Source organism: Varroa destructor, unplaced genomic scaffold (genome assembly GCF_002443255.2).
Source record: "Varroa destructor unplaced genomic scaffold, Vdes_3.0 BEIS01000004.1, whole genome shotgun sequence".
NCBI lineage: Eukaryota > Metazoa > Arthropoda > Arachnida > Mesostigmata > Varroidae > Varroa > Varroa destructor.
The window spans coordinates 43,826,357-43,844,889 of record NW_019211457.1 but is presented as its reverse complement, the minus strand read 5'-3'; the positions used below and the strand labels follow the sequence as shown (position 1 = coordinate 43,844,889).

The following is an 18,533-nucleotide window of genomic DNA, read 5'->3' as shown; positions in this document are numbered from 1 at the left end:
GCTAATGAATGAGTTGCTAGTAACGGCTTGCGTTCTTTTCTACTACTACTGCTGCCATGAATGCTTCGGTTGAAGTAGCCGTCCTTTCACCTCCACCTCCCTTTTCGCCTCCGGCGGCGCTGCCCATTGCACGTTGCGAGGGCGGGAGGCACCTTTTGTCGCTGCCTGCACACGCTGGTAATTCGTTCGTTCTTTTTTGCTTCCTTCTGTTTTCGCGTCAACGTTTGGCTTGGTAGCACTTCACTGTTAGTCTGTTTTCTTTTGAGCCCTAGACAGACCGATCAGGGGCTTCCACAGTGAATTCTCAACCCACGACTCAAGTCTCTTTTACTTTACCCTGCAGCGCTCTGCCTTGCGAGCTCGTTCCGTTCACATCAAAAGCTGGTGTGTGGCTATAGGTTTTCAAACCATTCCATTTTGTTTCCTTCGTTGACTCCTGTTTTAGTGTAGCTGGATAGGCCGTGCGCTGTCCAAGCAGGACAGACGGGTAGTCGGCTGGCTGGCATGGGTTGCATCACTCCGTATGAAACTTCACTGGTATTACCAGTGCCATCATCACAGCCGTAGCGGTAGCGGCGGCCCAGTGGTGAGCGTCCTCCGATTGCATAGCGCCCCGCGTCGTGCGGCCACCCCACCAACCCGGTCAACAGCCCATAGGCCCTTAGCCGGTTTTGCCCAAAATAAACTCTGTTGCTACCGCTCCGATTTCCTTGGCAGTGGAGCTCTGAATTATTGTACGCAATACTAGCTACCGCCACAGTGCAACGAAACACATACGGCAGCGTCGACAACAAACGCTTCGTACAAAGACCCAGCGATGACGCTTCGACTCAATAATCGACAGCAGAGGCAGGACAAATTAGATACACATGCAAAATATATAAGTATGTGCCTCTGTTGGTACAGCTATAGTTTACTCTCGACAATAAGAGCAGCAGCAGGTAGAAGTCTATCTCTGTACTCCAACGGAGGGCCAGCAGCTCGAATCCGATGCGGGAAAACGCTGCGTAGTGATGGTGCTGGGACTTTTTCTCCAAAAACAAAAAACGCAGACATCTGTGGCAGGAGCGGCAAAGCAGTCTTGTAAGCACGCGCCACACTCTTTTCTTCTCTTTCCCTCTGTTTCTATTGTCCCTCCCGTATTTATGGCAGCCAGATACGGAAAGAGGTGTGGGTGGACGCAGGGTGTGTTTCCCTATTTGCCTGGCTTCTTCATATAAACTTTGAATAAAGCCTATGAGTTTCGCGTTTGTACCTGCATCATATTTTGCGCTCGGAAAAAGTACACTATGACAATACGACGCTGTTGTTTTTGTCTTTTCTTTTCTCCGTTTATGTCATCTTCACCTTTTTCATGTAAGAGACGCATACAGGCTGGATTCGGAAACAACAGTTGTTCTCAGGCGCACAACCCACGATATATTATTATTATATACTGCACTAAGCGTACGGAGACTTGATGCAGTCAGCCGCGTAATCCGCAAAACTTTATTTCTGATACTGTACACTTGATGTTTGCACTTGCAGTAGTATCCTAACTCTTCAGTTGCAAGATTTGCGCAATGTGGTGAGTCTGGGCGGATGTTGGGGCTTTGCGTCTCTAATCGTGCCACTATATATGATGTTTAATGATAATGACTATATATTTGTATATATATATATATATAAATATATAGTCATTATCATCACTATCACGATAGGACGTGCTTGCCGAACGTTTTTTTGTCAGTAACGAAACAAAAAATAGAGAAAATTCTAAAAGCAAACCAGCATATTCCTTATACTATCTAGGCCTAATGAGAAGCCAACTGGAGGGGAATCCTGAAGCGGTAAGAAGCGTGGTTAGAGTAGCGCCTTACTTAGTTTTTCATCATTGTTCCACACGTTACTACGTGGCGTGCGTGATCCAAATGGTTCTTGGTCGCCTCTCGTCTTTCTATCTTCCAGTGAGAATACACCATGTTGAGAATACTTAGACTTCCTTAACGGTTCGACTGGATCGACCTCGATGCAATCACCAGCTATCTCTCTCTCAGGAAGATTGTAAGGGTGAACCAGTTCCCGGCTTCTACTCATTCCAGCTGCTTACGGTCGTCGCAACGCTCCTAGCCGTGGTCCTTGCGATAGCCTTACTCTTAGTATGAAATGCTGTCTTTCTATAGCTCTTGCTTTTCCCTAACCGATGTCGTCGTTCATATAAAAAAAGAACGCCGGCCACATTGCTAGCAGACAAACGTCTACCCTGAAATGGGAATCCTATTTTCCCCGTCTGTACCTCTTTCCCTCGTCCCCCCTAGACTATCGCGTAACACCCCATTGCGTTCCTTCGCTATCAGCTATGCCATTTTTGTATCCCTGACTTCAATTCGGTACCACTTGCTGGTGACGTTCACCTGCTGGCCCTCTTTGCTCGCCACACTTATCTATATTGGAGGCAAGAACGGGGACGCTCGCCATCCTCTATCTATATACTTGCTACAATGTGAGTGGATTTCGCTGCACCGTCGCCGTTGGCGCCGCTATATGGCGGTTGCAATGCGCGGACCGACTAAGCAGGCAGAAGGAATGTGCGCCCGATACCCTCATCTGAGCGCGCACCTATGATATCATTCGTAAGAGATCTGCATTCGAGTGTGAGTCGTCGACTGTCGGCTGTACAGTAAAAATACCGCGCAGATGAAGCGAATCGGGCGGTCAGCACTCGGTTGCGGACTCAGCAATCATCACGTTTCCATACCTAGCTGAAATACTAGCCTGGAAAGCGGTCGTTGTATTGCCATGATAGTTGGCACTTACCAGAACGACTAGCGTCCTGCACATTCAGTACACTGTGACGTATGCTGCCGCTATCGTTGCATAACCCAAAGTTTCTTCATCGTAGTCTTTGCCATCTACATAACCACTTCCGTTTCCGGTGCAAGAGCTGGTCATCACTGTAACCCACAGGAACTGCATCTGCTGTTCAACGGAGTCTACAAGCACAGAGAGGGAAAAGTGACAGAATCTACATCATCGGTAGATTGCCTGTAGGTGCAGCCGGACTGCTCCGTTGTTTTGTGAAAAAAAAGTATCCGAGCCGAGGGGGGTCGTGGAAGGCAACCAGGACCGTTGGGTTCAACATTTAAAGGTGCCCGGCTTCGCAGCTTCCGTTACGTTTCTCGGGTTTTATAAAATCGACCTGCTTGTAGACTACTTCGGCTGCCAGGAGCCTCAAACACAACTCTAAGCCAAAAAGGGCTTCGAATCCTCATCCTAGTGGTCAGCCTAGTCGACAGAGCCAAAGGAGACTAGGGTGAAATAGGCGGGAGATGGGGACATCGGAATCGCATTAGAGGCCATACGTGTCTGGGACGCAGCCGCATAGAGCAGAAGAGGTGAAGGGAGAAAGGGAAATGATAAAACAGCCTTTGCAGCGTTACCTTTATACTGAGGACTGTCTTACACTGAATTCCTCCTTTAGGAAACTGCTAGGTGGGAATCGCTTTGTCTGGGTGTGGGTATCTCTGCGCACGTTCAGAGATGTACAATCCTCTGAAGGCCCTCCGATGGAGAAACCTGTGAAAAGAAAGAGCTATGCTGGGTGCATACGACGAACTGAAGAAACGAAATGAAGCAGTATGAAGGAGTGAAAGAAAAAACGCACTGAAAAAGAGGAAAGGGAGGACCGACCGCGTTTTGAGCAGCCATCATTGAACAATCAGGGCGAGGAAGAATGAAGCTAAGGAGGTCTTGCCACGAATGCACCCTAACTATCAGGCTTTAGTAAAGCCACTAGTACACGACGAGGGAGCGAGAAAAGCGACGCACGGGACCCAACGAGAAGCAATTCCCCGTCGTCGTTACACAAGCAAACAGCAAAGCGAGTGTAGAAGACAAGGCTAGTGAAGTTTGAACTACCATTGCATGAACAGCAAAAGGCGACGGCGACTTCGATGTTGCCGCCGTTCCTTCAGCAAAAGCAAGGTGTGCTAGAAACAGCAGCAGTAAAGGCAACATCACTAGTAGTAGCTGATGTGCAGTGAGGTAAAGGCAGAGGGATGGGATATCAAGATTCGCGTGGCTTCAAGAGATGGAAGAAGGCACAAGTAGAATTTATGACCTAACAGCACGGTTACACAGACACTATCACGTCATGCGTAGACGTGCACCTATAGCGAAAGCATTTTTGTTTCTCGTCGTTTAGCCAGCACCAGTCACGGCAAAATGAAATTGAACAATCTGAACGCTCTGATTTTCAGAACGTCGTATTTACGTCATACGGTGTCGGTGGCAAGGAGTACACATATAGAGAAGCAACATTACTCTGCACACTACGTTAGCCACTGATAGCGATCACGCCATCCGTCTATGCAGTGGCAGACCAGGAGATATAATGAAACTGCACCGCTGGATCAGATACCTCAACCTTTCTCCCTTAAAAGAGGTTTCGATTTAAGAGATTCTGCCCTTAGTCAATGTATGATATATCATCATAAGGCTACACGAGGGCCACGGTTTTCACCCGACCACTGACTCAAGTAAGCGAGGTTCGATGGCGTCAACGGCGACTTAATCGCTTGCTGAAACTCAACCTTCTTTCTATCAGTTTCGTTATTTCACTGCTAGATTACCTAAATGTTGATTGGGCTAAATTTGCGTAACAAACATAGATACGTGTTCGGAAGTTTGTCCTTGTTGTTGCAACCGGTTGCAGAGAGATTCCCGAACCTCAATAGTCCTACCTGTTTACATAGCTGTTATCCCACAACTTTCTCGCTATGACTTACAGTTTGGATTACCTCGAACTCACATCCCTCTCAACTGAACACTATTAGGAATATTTGAGTAGATTTTATACGGCGATGGCTCCATAAAAACGTTGTAGCTTTCTTAAATCAATTACTAAAAAATATCCAATTTGGCTTCGGTTATTAAAAACATAAGCAAAAATGTTTTTGCTGATATGAGCTACGATAGATGTTAACAGAATTTATCTATTTATTTATTAACAGAACCGAACCGGGTTAACAATTAGCTTGCGTGTAATGCACTAAGTAGTATAGTGGATAGGGCTTTCCTTTTTTACGGACCACTCGTTTTGCTCGATGGACTTCTTAGTTGCACTTCGATCTTGCACACACATCCGTATCCGAATTGCCCTTCTACTACAATAAGCTTCACAAAGACTGTATAACCCGTGAATATTGGATAGAGCGTTATATCATTTTGAATATTTTCCCCTGTGTAGCCAGTGTCTCCCCCCGGCCGACGCAGCGATAACGCCCAGATGTGAGCAGCCGGGGCTCATGCACCAATGTGGCCGCGTCGAAGGTACCCCTAGGCGCTCACCAAAGTCGGGTGGAATGAGCGGAAGGACATGTGATGGAGAGGATCAGGAGACGGGAGCGTTAGAATCTCATCGACTAAGCAAATATTTTACTCTCGGATTTCACACGCCTCTAGGGTCTTGACGGCCGTTACCATTCGAATCTATTCCGGCCGATGCCTCGTAGAATATGGCGATTGTCTATCCTGTTCTGTTCTAAAATACATTCGAAGGGAATTATGGAACGATTAAGCTATGACAAGAGGTTTCACGTGGGGCGGCGGTTGAATGTGTCTTCTGAATGTGATCAGTGGTAATTAGAGTCCGCTTCAACCGGCTCTCGGTTGACATCTACATGTATGTGTAAAGAGAATGGCAAAACGATAAGGCAGTATCCAACAGGCAAAAGACGAGAGGAAAACTAATTCCGTCCGGACCTTTCGTATCGGAAGGGTTAAAGCTGGTAGTTAAGCAATACGATTCTCCCGTCAAGTAGTTATTAATAGGTGCAGCGAACAGCGGCGTGTACCTTGCCAGCTTCAACTGTCGAATTCGGGTTTGCGGCACAGAAAAAAAAGCTTTTTACACGGACAATACATTGAAGTATGACTGAATTCTGGTTTTGTATGTACGGTCACTTATTTACTCGTTTTTCACGTGCGTTAGCAAATTCGAAATGTAGAAAAAAAATGATCGATTGTAGAAGATGACCTGTTCAGGATAAAATTGCTACATTATGTAAAATGCTTAAAATAAGAATGGTATCAGCGTAGATGACTCTCTGGCCAGTACTCAATGTGTATGACATATGATGACGCTACTTCACCATGCTGCTTTCCTAAGCCATAACATAAACATAATTCAAACTAGAATACTGCAGTTAGAGAAACCAGCTCCAAAAACCTTGAACGTTTTTCTAAAAAGCTTAGGATTGTATTGCGATTATTATATTATCAAGGTCGTTTATGATTATCATCGAATGGTTATGGTGTCCTCCTTTCCGTCATATTTCTAGCTATTTAAAGCCGCTGTAATCAAAGGGAACGTCTATTTTTCGCCTCCTGTTAATAATAATAAGGCGACTTCTGCATCCGATAAATATGTCCTGAAGAATGAACTGGACGGGCATTTGCATGTTCTGACTGAGTCCAGGAATTATTTCAAGAAATAAAGGTAATGCCTAGTCTTGAATTACCCATTTTTTAAATTAGACCCACTTTGTTGGGCTCTTTTCTCTTGAGGTTACATAGCAGTTGTACCAGCTTCCAACTTTAACTTTCTGATTTGTTATGATAAAAGCATAGATCCGTTGGTTTGACTAAAAATTCACATTTAGCACTAATATTTTTCAACTATAACGACCATATTATTCGTGTTACTCCGTTACCGCTATCTTCAAATAGTACACGTATGTATTTGGTACATTTTTCGTAGCTCTCGCCTACACCTATTTTTCAACGTTATTTTTTCCTATCCTGGATAACACACGGTTCGGGAGAAACAGGTGTATTAGCTTCCTGCTACTCACCAAAAAGCGACGGGTTCTCGAAATGTTCTCCCTTCTTTTCAGGCCTACACTTGGATGAGTTGATGAAAATATGCGAGGTAAGTGGGTCAGGCCTACGGCTCAACAATGGTGCATTACTTTGCCGCATTTGAAAAAAGAAAAACGTAGTTTTTCGTCTGAGTTCTTCTTTTTTTTCCGTTCTCTTGACGGCAATCCACCCAAAGCGTCCGCCCTTTCGTTTCTGCTTGCTGCGTAGTAAGCAGATGTGTGCGCGTGTACCATCATAACTCAACGGTACACAAGTGGCGAAGTCGCCGTTGCATCTGACGCTAGCCTGCTGTCGTGTCTAAATGTAATATGTCGAAGAGACGAAAAAAGTTAGGATTCATCGGCTGAACAGGCAGCGGTAAGGTGCATAGGCTTTATCGGTCCTTCGGCTGTCAATCATGGCAAAATTTTCTGTGTAGAGGCAGCCGGAACAGCACCAGCAGCACTGCCAGCTTTACTCGGGTCCGTGTGATAACCATATGGAAACACCGATGTCTATGTATTCAAGTTTAAATACTACTTTTTTCTAATGTCCGTCGCAACTCATTTTCCTACTCGTTCATTTTGGACAAAAATCACTAGCAGTGGTTGTTGCTTTGGAAGATAAAATACATCGAGAAATAAGCTGCCTTCCCACTGACCGCTGCACTCCTGTTTTCCTAAACATTACTACTGCATAGAAGTCGGCTTTTTCTCGTGTTCTTTCATATCAGGTATCGAAGCAGGCACAATAAAGGCTATCACGAAAAGAACCACTAACGAACTAACCTGAAATGGCCCAAAACACACAGTCCAAAGCAGGCTCCACCCTCCCTCTTTCCCATTGAAAAAAGCAACACAGTTTACTTTTTGAGATTCGCGGTGGCGTGTTATTGCTAGAAGGGGTCTCAGTTCGTGTCTGAAGTCATTTTCGTGAAAGAGATATACCCTCGTTGATGTTTCTAGTTTGCTAGTTAGCTAGCTGCTTCGTTGACGGTACATGTAGATTTTCTCTACAGTCGGTGCAGCACCTATCATTTGCCATCGCCCAGTATATCACCGGTTGCCCTAGCTTTCGGTTTTGAGCTAGCGGATAAACGCTTTAAAAAATTCCGTCTACTTCTTGATTTGTGCTATTCAGTTTTGCGGTATGCACAGCTGTCGGAAGTGAAACAAAATGTTAGCATTCGAATATATACTTGAAGAAGTAATCCAGCAGGGAGTATATGTGTGCTTGTGTGTGTGTGTGTTCTCATAAAACTTACCAGAGCCCCCGACTCACACTCTCTCTTTGTTTTCCCTTCCCAACATGACACTTCTTTGACATGACGGGAACGACGTAAAAAACGAGGAGAACCGTTGACTATTACTGCTGCTCGACGTAACAGGATAGTTTGCCTTAATACTCACTGGAATATGAGAATAAGGCAGAGAATGGCACGCAACAGAAATGCAGCCATGCAGACGAGAAGAAACGATGGAAGGCAAAACGCTTAGAAAAAATGCTAGGTCGTCCAGCCCTTCGGTCTTGCTTTTCGCTGCCTGCCCTGGACAACAGTATGAGTCAGAAGCCAGTTTCCCTAGCAAGACGCTGCGAAAGATGCTTTTAAGTCCCGACGAGGATTACATGGGGTTCCACTGGAGAATCGAAAGAGTTGGACTACCATGTCCCTGTAGCCGAGACGCAGGCGTCATACGTCTGCTGTTGATTCTATTCTTAGTCATCCTATGCTTTCCCGGTCTTCCTCTAGCTATTAGTCTGTCTAACGGCTCTCTACGGGGCCATAAGGCCGACGTAATTTCTCATTTTATCGTCGATTGACACTGACAAGCGGTCGTTCCCTGACACCTACAACAGCATAGCCTCTTCTGGCAGACCCGCTACTATCTTGCTGCTCCTGACTCTTTTGACGGTATGGCTTGCTCTGCCTTCAGTGTGGTCATTGTGGAGACGCCATTCTCGGGTAACCGGATGGCGTTGCTGTGCGATCATAGTCACTAGTTAGAGATCAATGAAATCGTATCGGATTTGGAGGCGACTGAATGATTGTTTGATAACAAAGTCTATGAATGCAAGTGAAGAATGATTATCATCATGTAAGGTTACATGATAAGTCTCGGCGCTTTTGACTGCGGTTTTTCTTAAGAAGGTTTTCTCTTTCCTTCATCTTCCCCTGTGTGTTTAATGTAGAATACTACTCGAGAATTCGCGATCTTCTCTGTTAATCTGTTCCGCTGAGAACAAGACGCAAGCGTGGAATTAAATGAAGCCCTAAACCGAAGTTTTAAATAAAAAAAAAGATGCCATCGTAATATGTACTTCACTTCCCCTTTCGCGAACGACGAATTCCACGCGAAGCCGTAAAGTGAAGTGATCGGTTAGGTAGAAATGGGAAGAGACCCACGACCCAACCCAACATAAAATGTAAGTATTGCTCGGAGAAATATCAAAAACCTTGACGGTCTTTAAGATAAGCAGTTGCCATTTTAATCTCTCTCTACTTTCTATCGGTGACAACTTTGCTGTCTGCTGAAAGCAAGTAAGTCAATTAATCCCACTGGGACCATATTGGACAACATAGGCTGTGTACAAATGCACCTTTCCGTCCGTTCCTTCCTACTAAGAAATCCAATGTTCTTCGGTTAGCAAATTTGTGGCGTCAAAGCGGAAGTCAGCGTTGAAAATGTCATCGAAACTGTACTGCACGGAAGCGTACGGTGTTACGGGTCTAGGGCCCTACACAGGTTTAAACGTGTGCAGCAGCCACTTCAATAGCAGCAGCGTCAGTAAAAATGGCCGTGGTAGTAGTGATGGTCGTGCCGTTTTACTGTAATTCCACCTTTTTATCCTATAATAATATATGCAATAATCGTTTAGCCGTTAGCAACGATTTGTCAAGTGTAACATTTCGAAAAAAAAATAGCGACATGTTTGCTTACCTCTCTCGCAGAGATTCTCGAAAGAGACGAACGCAGGCAGGCGGACAATGAATAGCCTTTTCTTCACCGTTTTTTGCTTGGCCGATCATCGCCATATGATAAATTTACATATATACACAAAGGAAATCTATTACTGAATAGATTGCTCGCAAGTTGTAAACTTCTCTACGAATTATCCAAAGTTGCCCCTACCATCTTATTCTACAGCCATGATGCATTGCCGCATGACAACGGTGTTTTGAATCGAATTCTTCCTGTTTCAGGGTCGGCAGGTGACTACACGATTTAGCTTTTCGAGACCTATTAGGCCAGCATTAATGAACACAAGTAGACGTGAACTGGTTGGCTAACTGGTGGTACATGTGATAAACAGCAGCGTGACGTTGCTTGGAGCTGGCTTCTGTAATGCGGATCTAATCTACATAATTCTACATAACAGATATGTGGTAGTAGATGTAGGGTTAGTAGTTACCGTTATTTTAAGTGTGTCTGCAAAAAGCAGCCGTAATTTCCGTGGAGTTCCAGTTTGGTGGACGGACGGTGGCTACAAAGACGACCGTTGCCATCACTGCTATTGTTGTTGCCCCTGATGTTGCCATTGCCTCGGCTACCAGAATGTAGCCTATTTATCCGCGTTAGTTTAAGGGCAGAAAATTGGGGCGAAAGTAAGGCACGAAAAGGTAAAACCATTGCAGAGCAGAATGGCGTAGCGTTCCGGGAGAATGCGAACGTGCTTGGGGGCGCAGAGCTACGAGATAGGGGGAAGAAGAGGGTATAATTGAACCTGTGCGCAAAGTAGATTATTTGCGTGCTCTGAGCAATCATCTTAATGAACAGAGATGCAGAGATAGTCTAAAGGATAGGGAAGGCAATGAGAGCTGGATAGCGAACGGCTAAGGGGCGTTACCTCCCAGCTTCCGGGGCAACCTAAAGCGTACGAATATAGGGGTTTCTCTGGTCAATAAGCTCTACACAAGCAACTTTATAGGAAACCAATTTGGACTATATACTACTGGTGTCTGTATGCTCGAGGCTGGCCAACGCAGGCTTTGCTATGAATTACAGGACTGGTACAATGTATGTAGGCCTCATCGTAATTTCTTTGTTTTGTTTAGTCTTTTATTTGCACTCGATTTCCTTGGCATTTTATATTATAGCTCCACATTCAGGGCGATACGTACGCATGTATGCACATATATATGTATCTACGAATACCTATTTACTAGAGATAATAGTGCAGGTCACCCAAAAGTAGCAGGCATAGCAATCAATGTCGTCGAATAAATCTGATCTAGCAGGTCACTTGTTACCAGAATATATGTACAGCGGTAGCATTTGCTTTATTGTATTAGCACTTTAGTATTGGCTACAAGCGTATCGCTTGGATGGCATACATGATTTGCCGAATCAGCTCCTGAGCAGAAAAACGAACATTTCAATCATTAACAAAAATGAATCAGTTAAATTCCCGTTTTCTATCGTTGTAGGGTTTACCTTTAGTTCCAGGCCAAATTTTGTAGCATTGGAGTTTGTATGTGTTATCTTCTGCAAGCGTCTGATCAAGCGAGTCACTTTCAGCCATGTATAGTGTTTCTGAAAAATGAAAACAAAGTACGGAAGAGTGTGCACAACTTTCTGTGTTAACAGCTAAATCAAGTATCCACAAGTAGTGCGGAAGCCTCTTCAAGGCCGAAGTATGAGCTAACCTCGCGAGTGTACGAGTTGTTTTGAGGCTTTCGAGATAGACAAGGGAGTAATTGAAGACGACCCTCGTTGGGAGGGACCTACAACGTTAAGCGCGTAGGATCCTGTAAGAGAGAAAAAACCCTCTAGCGCCATGTCAACCTCAGCCAGCTCGCAGAACAGTTAAAAGTCTCACACCTGTCACATCGGATCCTTTTTTTAAAGAAAAAGGGTCATGTGTTTTTTTATCTAGATAGTACGTTGGTTTACAAATTGCCGTTTGTGTCGCGATACTTGTGCTGCCGTCACAAGATCTAGTCCAGCGCAAACCTGCGCCGTCACTAGATCTAGTCACCTTTGGCTTTTATGTTTTCTACAGCTCAAAGAATATTTAAAAAAAAAACACACACAATCTAATATGACTAAAGAAATTCCGAAAAAAAAAAAACAAAGCGGAGCTGAAATGTTGTCCCACGATTGGGGTCGAAAATCGTTTTAAAGATCAGGAAAAAAACGGGCATATATGCGTTTTGACAAGGGCGGAAATTCTAAAAGAATACTCAAACTTGCGCAACTAAAGCATGTGCAGTTAACATAGAGCTAAACTGTAAACATTTCTGTAATTGGGGCTGTCAGATATTTCTATCTTTGCTTGAATAGTAAAAGCGGGAAGAAGGGTGACCCAACGCCGGGGCAGCGACCACGCTCTCACAGAGATCGCACGTGCGACCAGACACACAGAGGTAAGCCAGATTGAAAAAAACACGCGATATATTCTGCTCTCTAGCCTAACCACAGTCTCGGTCGAAAAACAACGATATAAACCATAAAGCTTAAACATGCCGAGTACAGAAATGACATTAATTTTGAAGCTTATATATAATTAGATATCCTTTTCTAAATATATATATACATATATATAGCTTGAAGTAACATGCTGTTTTTGTTTCATTTACAGGTAATTCAAAATCTCCATATTCATAAGTTACTTGTATTTGTTGTCGGTCGTTCGACACGGATCCTGGCAAGCATTAGCACATTTTTAACTAACCGACCTAGGTTTACAGAGATAAAATGTATTTTCATAGAAGGCGCCCTTATTTTTATTTGATTAGCGTAGCCAGACTATATCATTTTGGAAACACAGAGGTCACTTTGATTGTCATTTTGAGGCAGCAGTATTACTATTATAGACGGCGTCTGTGTTTAGTATCACCTTAGCTCAAGCGAACGTAACCATTCTGTAGGATGAAACACGTTTAACCAGCTTCCTGTTGCTTTGCACTTTTTTCCTTGGTAGTACAATGGGTTGTAAAGTGCGCAAAACATGCTTCGTTTGTCACTGATCCTCGTTTTCATTTTAGGGGGGTCGTTCAGGTGCATCGTTTGAACTGTTGATGATACAATCAAGAATCACACCATAGGGTGGGCACGATGCTAGGATACCATCGTTGTCGATTACATGTACGATATAGAAGCAGAGAAGTTATTGCTAAGAGGGGAGAACTGAGTGAACCTAGGATTATTGCTAAAGAGCGGCGGATGTTACGAATTATCGAGGCGACAATTTTCTGCGACATCAGATCTGGTTAATGTCCCTCCAATAATGTAGCAAGATTGGACGGGCATCTCGCGTCAGGGGAATGGGTGGACAATCTAGTGGCACCAGCGATTTGACCGTCGCAATTGGACCCGGTAGAGCTGGCTTGTGCCAATTGTTCGCGCGTTTGTTCGCGCAGCCTGGCGCCTCACAAATGCGACTTACTGGGCTGTAAAGCAACTCCTTGTTCCTGGCAGTCTTCCACTAAGGCCCCGCATTCGCTCGCCGGGTTCGGCCTGTAGCGCCTTCCGGACCCACACATTTGTCTTGTCCGCAGCCCCCAGCCCCCACCACGCCAATTTCATTATGAGAACCGCTCTTCATGACATCTTCTCCGCTGCGTACATCTCCTCTCCCGCTGCATAGAATCCATGGTCAAACTGCAAGAAGCCTATCGTTAGCCAATGATGGGTATCCTTCTTTCTGCGTTTGTTTTCCTCTCTGCCTGTGGGCTCCACGCGGTCGCGAAAGGCCGGCGTAGTACAGAGAATAGCCGGTATGTCACAGACCATTGCCGACCTGGATCGAGCACTACAAACGCTCTACGAGGCGCCAAACAATGCTGTTGCTATTGCGGCAACCTACTTATTGACTTTTAAGGAAACTACGAGTCGACGCGCAAATTTTCCATTAGTGCCGGATTAGTTTCGTGAGAAATCAAAGGAATACAATCAAAGGGATAAAACTGAATATGGCGTGTAAAGGTGGACAGAATGGGGTCGTTACTGCCGGCATATTCTTGCTTCAAGCCAAGCTTTAAGAGATAGAAAAGAAGTCCATAAAGAATTCACGCACGGAAACACTTTCACCAACGCTGTGCTTGCTGCTCTCTGAGGTGGCCGTTATGACCGGTGATGTCAGCAACAACGAGACCTACAGGGCCTGCTCAGGCCCGCTTCGAAAGCGACTCATGAAGAGAAAAGTGGTCAAGCGTGAGAATGGCTTTAGTCTCAGAACAGCGTTGACCAGTGAGTCTTACAATATACAATTCAAATTTATCTTTTTAAAGTTTGGTGACCAAGAACACGACATACTTAGTGTGAGAGTGCTAAGAACGCCTGCGTGAAAAACCAGCTGCTTAAGCGCAAGTTTTTTTTCCTGCATCTTGATTTCTGTTTAATATTGTATAGTATAATAGCATTAATTTCACGTGTTACGTGATCGGGGGGAGAGAGGTGAACTTTGATAAGCAGTTACAGATAACACTTTAGCCGAAATCGAACATGAATGATTGACAATGCATTTACTTGCCCGATTGCAGAATGATAATGTTATGTTAATCACCTCGGAAAGATAATAAACTGATCTCCTACAAAGGAAACGTCACTGCTATGAGCTTTATATATTGAAGCTTGCAATATCTGTCGTCTTAGCGCAGAGTATGGTCCGTTCAGAACCCCATCAAAAGTGACATCATATATATATATGATCGAACGTGTCAGCACTTTCTTGGTCTGACAGAGTTTAGGAAACGTTTTTACATTGATTTATTCAGGGCAGAAAATAGCCCTGGATAAATGGAAAGATATAGAAGATACTTGGACGGAAATGCCGGCAGAGGTCGCTCTGAAATTAAAACAGCAGCAGCAGCGGCCCAGTGGCAAATGAGACACTCTGAGAATGTTCGCTGCTGTGTTCAATCGAGATTAACTCTTCGTCGAACCAGAATTAACTGCTGTTGAGCTGTCTCCTCTTGACGCCGCGACTACTATTGCTGTTGTTCAATGGTAAAGAACAGTCGGCTTTACGTTTCACTAATTCGATCCCTTCGTGGGCGACCATCACCGCCCTAACCTGTAGCGGAAAGGTCTGGCCGTTATGCACGTCTATATCGCTCGTAGTCTGCTCCAATAACTCCTAAGGGTTCCGCTAGCTCTCTTCGTAGCGTTGTCTGCTTTATTTTACGGTCATTGTTGTACTAGCGACGGTGGCGATCACAATCGATGAGTGACTGGCTACGCCACTAACCAGCGAGTCAACACAGTTAACACGCAACGGACAATGCATGGAGCGAGCCTTGCCAGCAATTGCTTAATTCTCGAAAAGTTTCATCAAATGTACTTATTCCATCTATTTCCATTTTGTAGACCGCTGGCGTGCGAGCCAGACTTGCAACTTTGCTGGGCTTGGAAGAGCTCGAGTTGCTAGAAATGTTAGCAGGCTTCAAAGTTAAGCTAGGCTCGCCTGCGTGAGATGACATCACAACGAATAAAGCCTAGTCTGCATAAACTAAACCGTTGTGTCAGACTGCCTTCCAGACCATTGTCTCCACGGTGTCAGTACCGTGGGCAAGCTTACTGAGACCGTCCACTGTTCCAGGGGCCATTGCCTCTGTCGCTAGTGTCGCGCCCAACCACCAAGGGAGGCGTACCATCAAGTAATAACGAGGGCGAATCGAGGCGAGAAGGGAGTAAGAGAAAGCTAAAAACGGCTCGTGGGCTATAACAATTTTTAGACGTTGGGCAGCTACCTTAGTTTGTTCGGCTGCTCGCTTTCTCCTAGTGACTTGTCTGCTGGCGGGAGAAATGTGTGGTAAGTCGGAGTTATGGCGTGCAGGCGCGTCGTACATATATGTCACTATCTTCTTAGCTTTTTACTATTAGTAGAGTGACGTTGTGGCCGGTAAACTCAGAATGGCTTTAGGCGTTTGAGGAGAGCGAGGTGACTGAGGACGACCTAACGAGGACAACGAAGGAACAAATGTAATGTCAAACAAGAAATTATTTGAGTTTTAACATACATTGCAATCAAAAGAAAATAACAAAAAGAGAGTACAATTAGAGGAAGGCAAACAATAGAGTGAAAAAAACCTCTATCAAGCTCAAATCATACCAGTAATATCATAACGTTATTGTGCTAGAGAAATATACGGACTTGCACTGTTGAGCGCAGGTAGTCTAACTTTAGTACATCCAACTTAGACAATAACTTTTCACTAATTTCGTGATTTCCAGGTATTATCAACAGATACTACGTGTTGCGTATGTATACCCAAATAATGTTGATGTACGTTACTGTACCTTTATTCACAGAAGTTTTGTAATATAGCGACCCCTGGTTTTTTTTAAGTCAATGACTTGGTTGTCCGGATGCAGTAGCTGCGATCGCGTAATGTACATTATGCGTTACCATATTTACAATCGCAATCGTTGCCTCATAAGGTGCTAACTCACATAGCAGTTTTACATTAGTTGTGACTTGCAGAGGCTGTCGTTGACTGCAGTCTAATGACCGTCTAAGTACACGATATTGTTCCTATTATGTGGGCATTTTCGCATGCTTTACTTTCCATGGAACCGGGTTGTGGCATAGGATAAACTTTAGCTCTCCTGTCAACGACCCGACTGGCTACCAGTCTCAACCCTTCATTCCGACTTCATGAAGCCGGTCAACGAAAAGTGAATGGCACATAGTGTCATGTAGGTGTAGAAACGAAATGACTTCATGGTGACAGCAAGCAGCGGCGGTTATTATCTAACACAGGCCGAGTGGCGCCTGCTCGAAAGGCCTCCAAGCTTTCTCATCCAGGCACTAGACTCACCGCCACAAGAAGAAGGAGGTGAATACCGCCACTCGATATCCCACGTCTCTCACCGTCTGAAGTCCCTTTCATGACGCCGAAGAGGTTGTGAAAAGGCCGTAAAACCATGTTCTCGGCGCCAGTCGTGTCTGGGATGTGAGAAGCAAGCGCAGCGTTTTGCTGTTTTATGCTAATTTCCGCAGCCGAACCTGGCAAGCCCGATCCACTTTCACCAAGGCCTTGCGCCGCTTTTTCTTACTCCGTTAACGTCTCGTTTCCTTCATTGTCGCTACCAGAACCTTCCGTACTTCCGTCGTTACGAATTTCCTCTTTATCTTTTGTCGTCCTTTTTTGTCGTCTTGTATTCTGACGCCTGCTTCATCAGTAAGGAAGGCCGCCGTTAGTAACTGCATGTGATATATCTTTTCATACCAGGCCGCTCTCATGATTATCTCCGTATTCCGGGCTTAGGAAGCTGCCGAGCATTTCAAAGAAAGTGTCTTATGTGAAGCAGAGTAGGCGCCTGTACAGCAAAGTATTATACATATTTTGGGATCATCGGGACTTTTGGCAGAGTGCGACGTATAGACTGCGGCATTCAACACTGACTGATTGACACGCAAAAAGGCGTCGCAATCTTGCGCGGTAAAAGAACATTTTTTTTTGCGTTGTGCATTCACGAACGTTTTTTGGTGAGCCGCTATGTGACCCTTAAGTGTCGGGGTTATCAAGTTAAAAACGAGGCAGGGAGAGCATAATGCCCCCCTAATGGGCGATAACAGCCGACGATGACGAGACAGCAACAAACAATAGGTTACTTGCATGGACCAATAAATCGTGTTGAGTGTTTTGCTGACGCTAGATGAGAACATAAAAAGTCAGAACCAAGCAAGACTATATGGATCATATTGAAACGATTGAGTAATTTGTGATCGAGTTTAACGGTATGCTTGACGTGCACCACTAAGCGTCATGGAGTATGTAGCATGACGTTTTGAATTGCAGATCTTTAAGAGCCATCGCTGCTAAAAAAATCGTCTCGGGCGCTAGACTCGAATGGTAGAAAAGGCCAGCATCAACATCACTCTTAACATCAACAAACACTAAAGCTAGCAACGACAACAATAACTTGGCTGGCGGAGGCATGCTAAGCCCTTTGTCAAGCGAGTCAGAAATACACCGCCGGCCATTGCTAGCGGTATCAGCTTCGTGTTACCTGAGCAATGCGATCAGAAAATGGCTGACCAAGCTGAATTTGCTGTCGACGCTGTCGGTTCTCCGTGTCCCGTCGTCGATGTACCATATGTGAACGTATAGTCATCTGGTGTGCAAGCTACTTTCTCAGTTATGCGTTTAGGTTGTGAGAGATAATCTCGGTCTGGTGGTATTAGCTGAGCACGCATATGTGTCTAAACCGGTTTTAGACGCGCAAAAGATATCAAGAAGCTAGTTAATGCTATACCCCATAAAATATAGGGCAGAGGTTAGTAAGGCCCAAGAGCCAGAAGGTCAAGACTGGACTTGCAGCATAGAATTACTGTGAGCAGCTATGCAGACGTTTTATTGCTGTAAGGATTTTTGTTTCGGTGTTGGACTTGATATCGAGGGTGGTCTATTCGCGTTGTCCGTTAACGGTGCAATGGACAATGGCGTTTCATGAAAGAACCATTAAGGGAACGGCTGGCAAACGGACGACAAAATACCTAGAACGGATGTTCGGGTACAGCTTAAGTTTATGCATAGAAATCTAATGGCGCACATATGCACTTTACGGACGACAGTGTTGAAAAAAGCCTGAGACGGATGACGTTAGGGAGGCTCCAGTGGAAATACAATTGTCAGTACTTCAAACATCGACAAAACCATTAAAATATACAGTAAACAACACAAAGCAGGTCGTTTATCAGCATAACCGATCCAATTTCGATACATGTAAGAGGCAATATATATA

General features: G+C 44.7%; 2 protein-coding genes and 1 long non-coding RNA gene across 19 annotated transcripts in view; 2 read left to right on the top strand and 1 right to left on the bottom strand.

Moving 5' to 3' along the window:
* LOC111249810 (pikachurin-like) overlaps positions 1–18,533 on the top strand; it is a 226,426-nt gene that overhangs the window by 61,033 nt on the left and 146,860 nt on the right. The window lies entirely within an intron of this gene.
* LOC147756250 (uncharacterized) overlaps positions 11,096–18,533 on the bottom strand; it is a 12,636-nt gene continuing 5,198 nt past the window's right edge. The window contains exons 2-3 of the long non-coding RNA XR_015327250.1: positions 15,533–15,738; positions 11,096–11,372 (exon numbers count right to left, since the gene is read on the bottom strand). This is a non-coding gene — a long non-coding RNA (uncharacterized LOC147756250). The remainder of the gene's footprint in view (positions 11,373–15,532; positions 15,739–18,533) is intronic.
* Positions 12,409–18,533, top strand: part of LOC111249816 (uncharacterized) — a 74,538-nt gene continuing 68,413 nt past the window's right edge. For 11 of the 14 annotated variants that reach the window (XR_015327241.1, XR_015327242.1, XR_015327237.1 and 8 more), the window contains exons 1-2: positions 15,635–15,764; positions 16,017–16,043. Coding sequence is in view for 2 of the 14 variants with exons in the window: in XM_086988269.1 (XP_086844395.1) it covers positions 15,588–15,594; positions 16,017–16,043 (34 nt within the window). In the remaining 12 variants the exon portion in view is untranslated. Of the gene's footprint in view, positions 15,595–15,634; positions 15,765–16,016; positions 16,044–18,533 lie in introns of those variants that run through there. The other 3 variants (XR_015327249.1, XM_086988269.1, XM_086988270.1) reach the window with 3 other exon arrangements.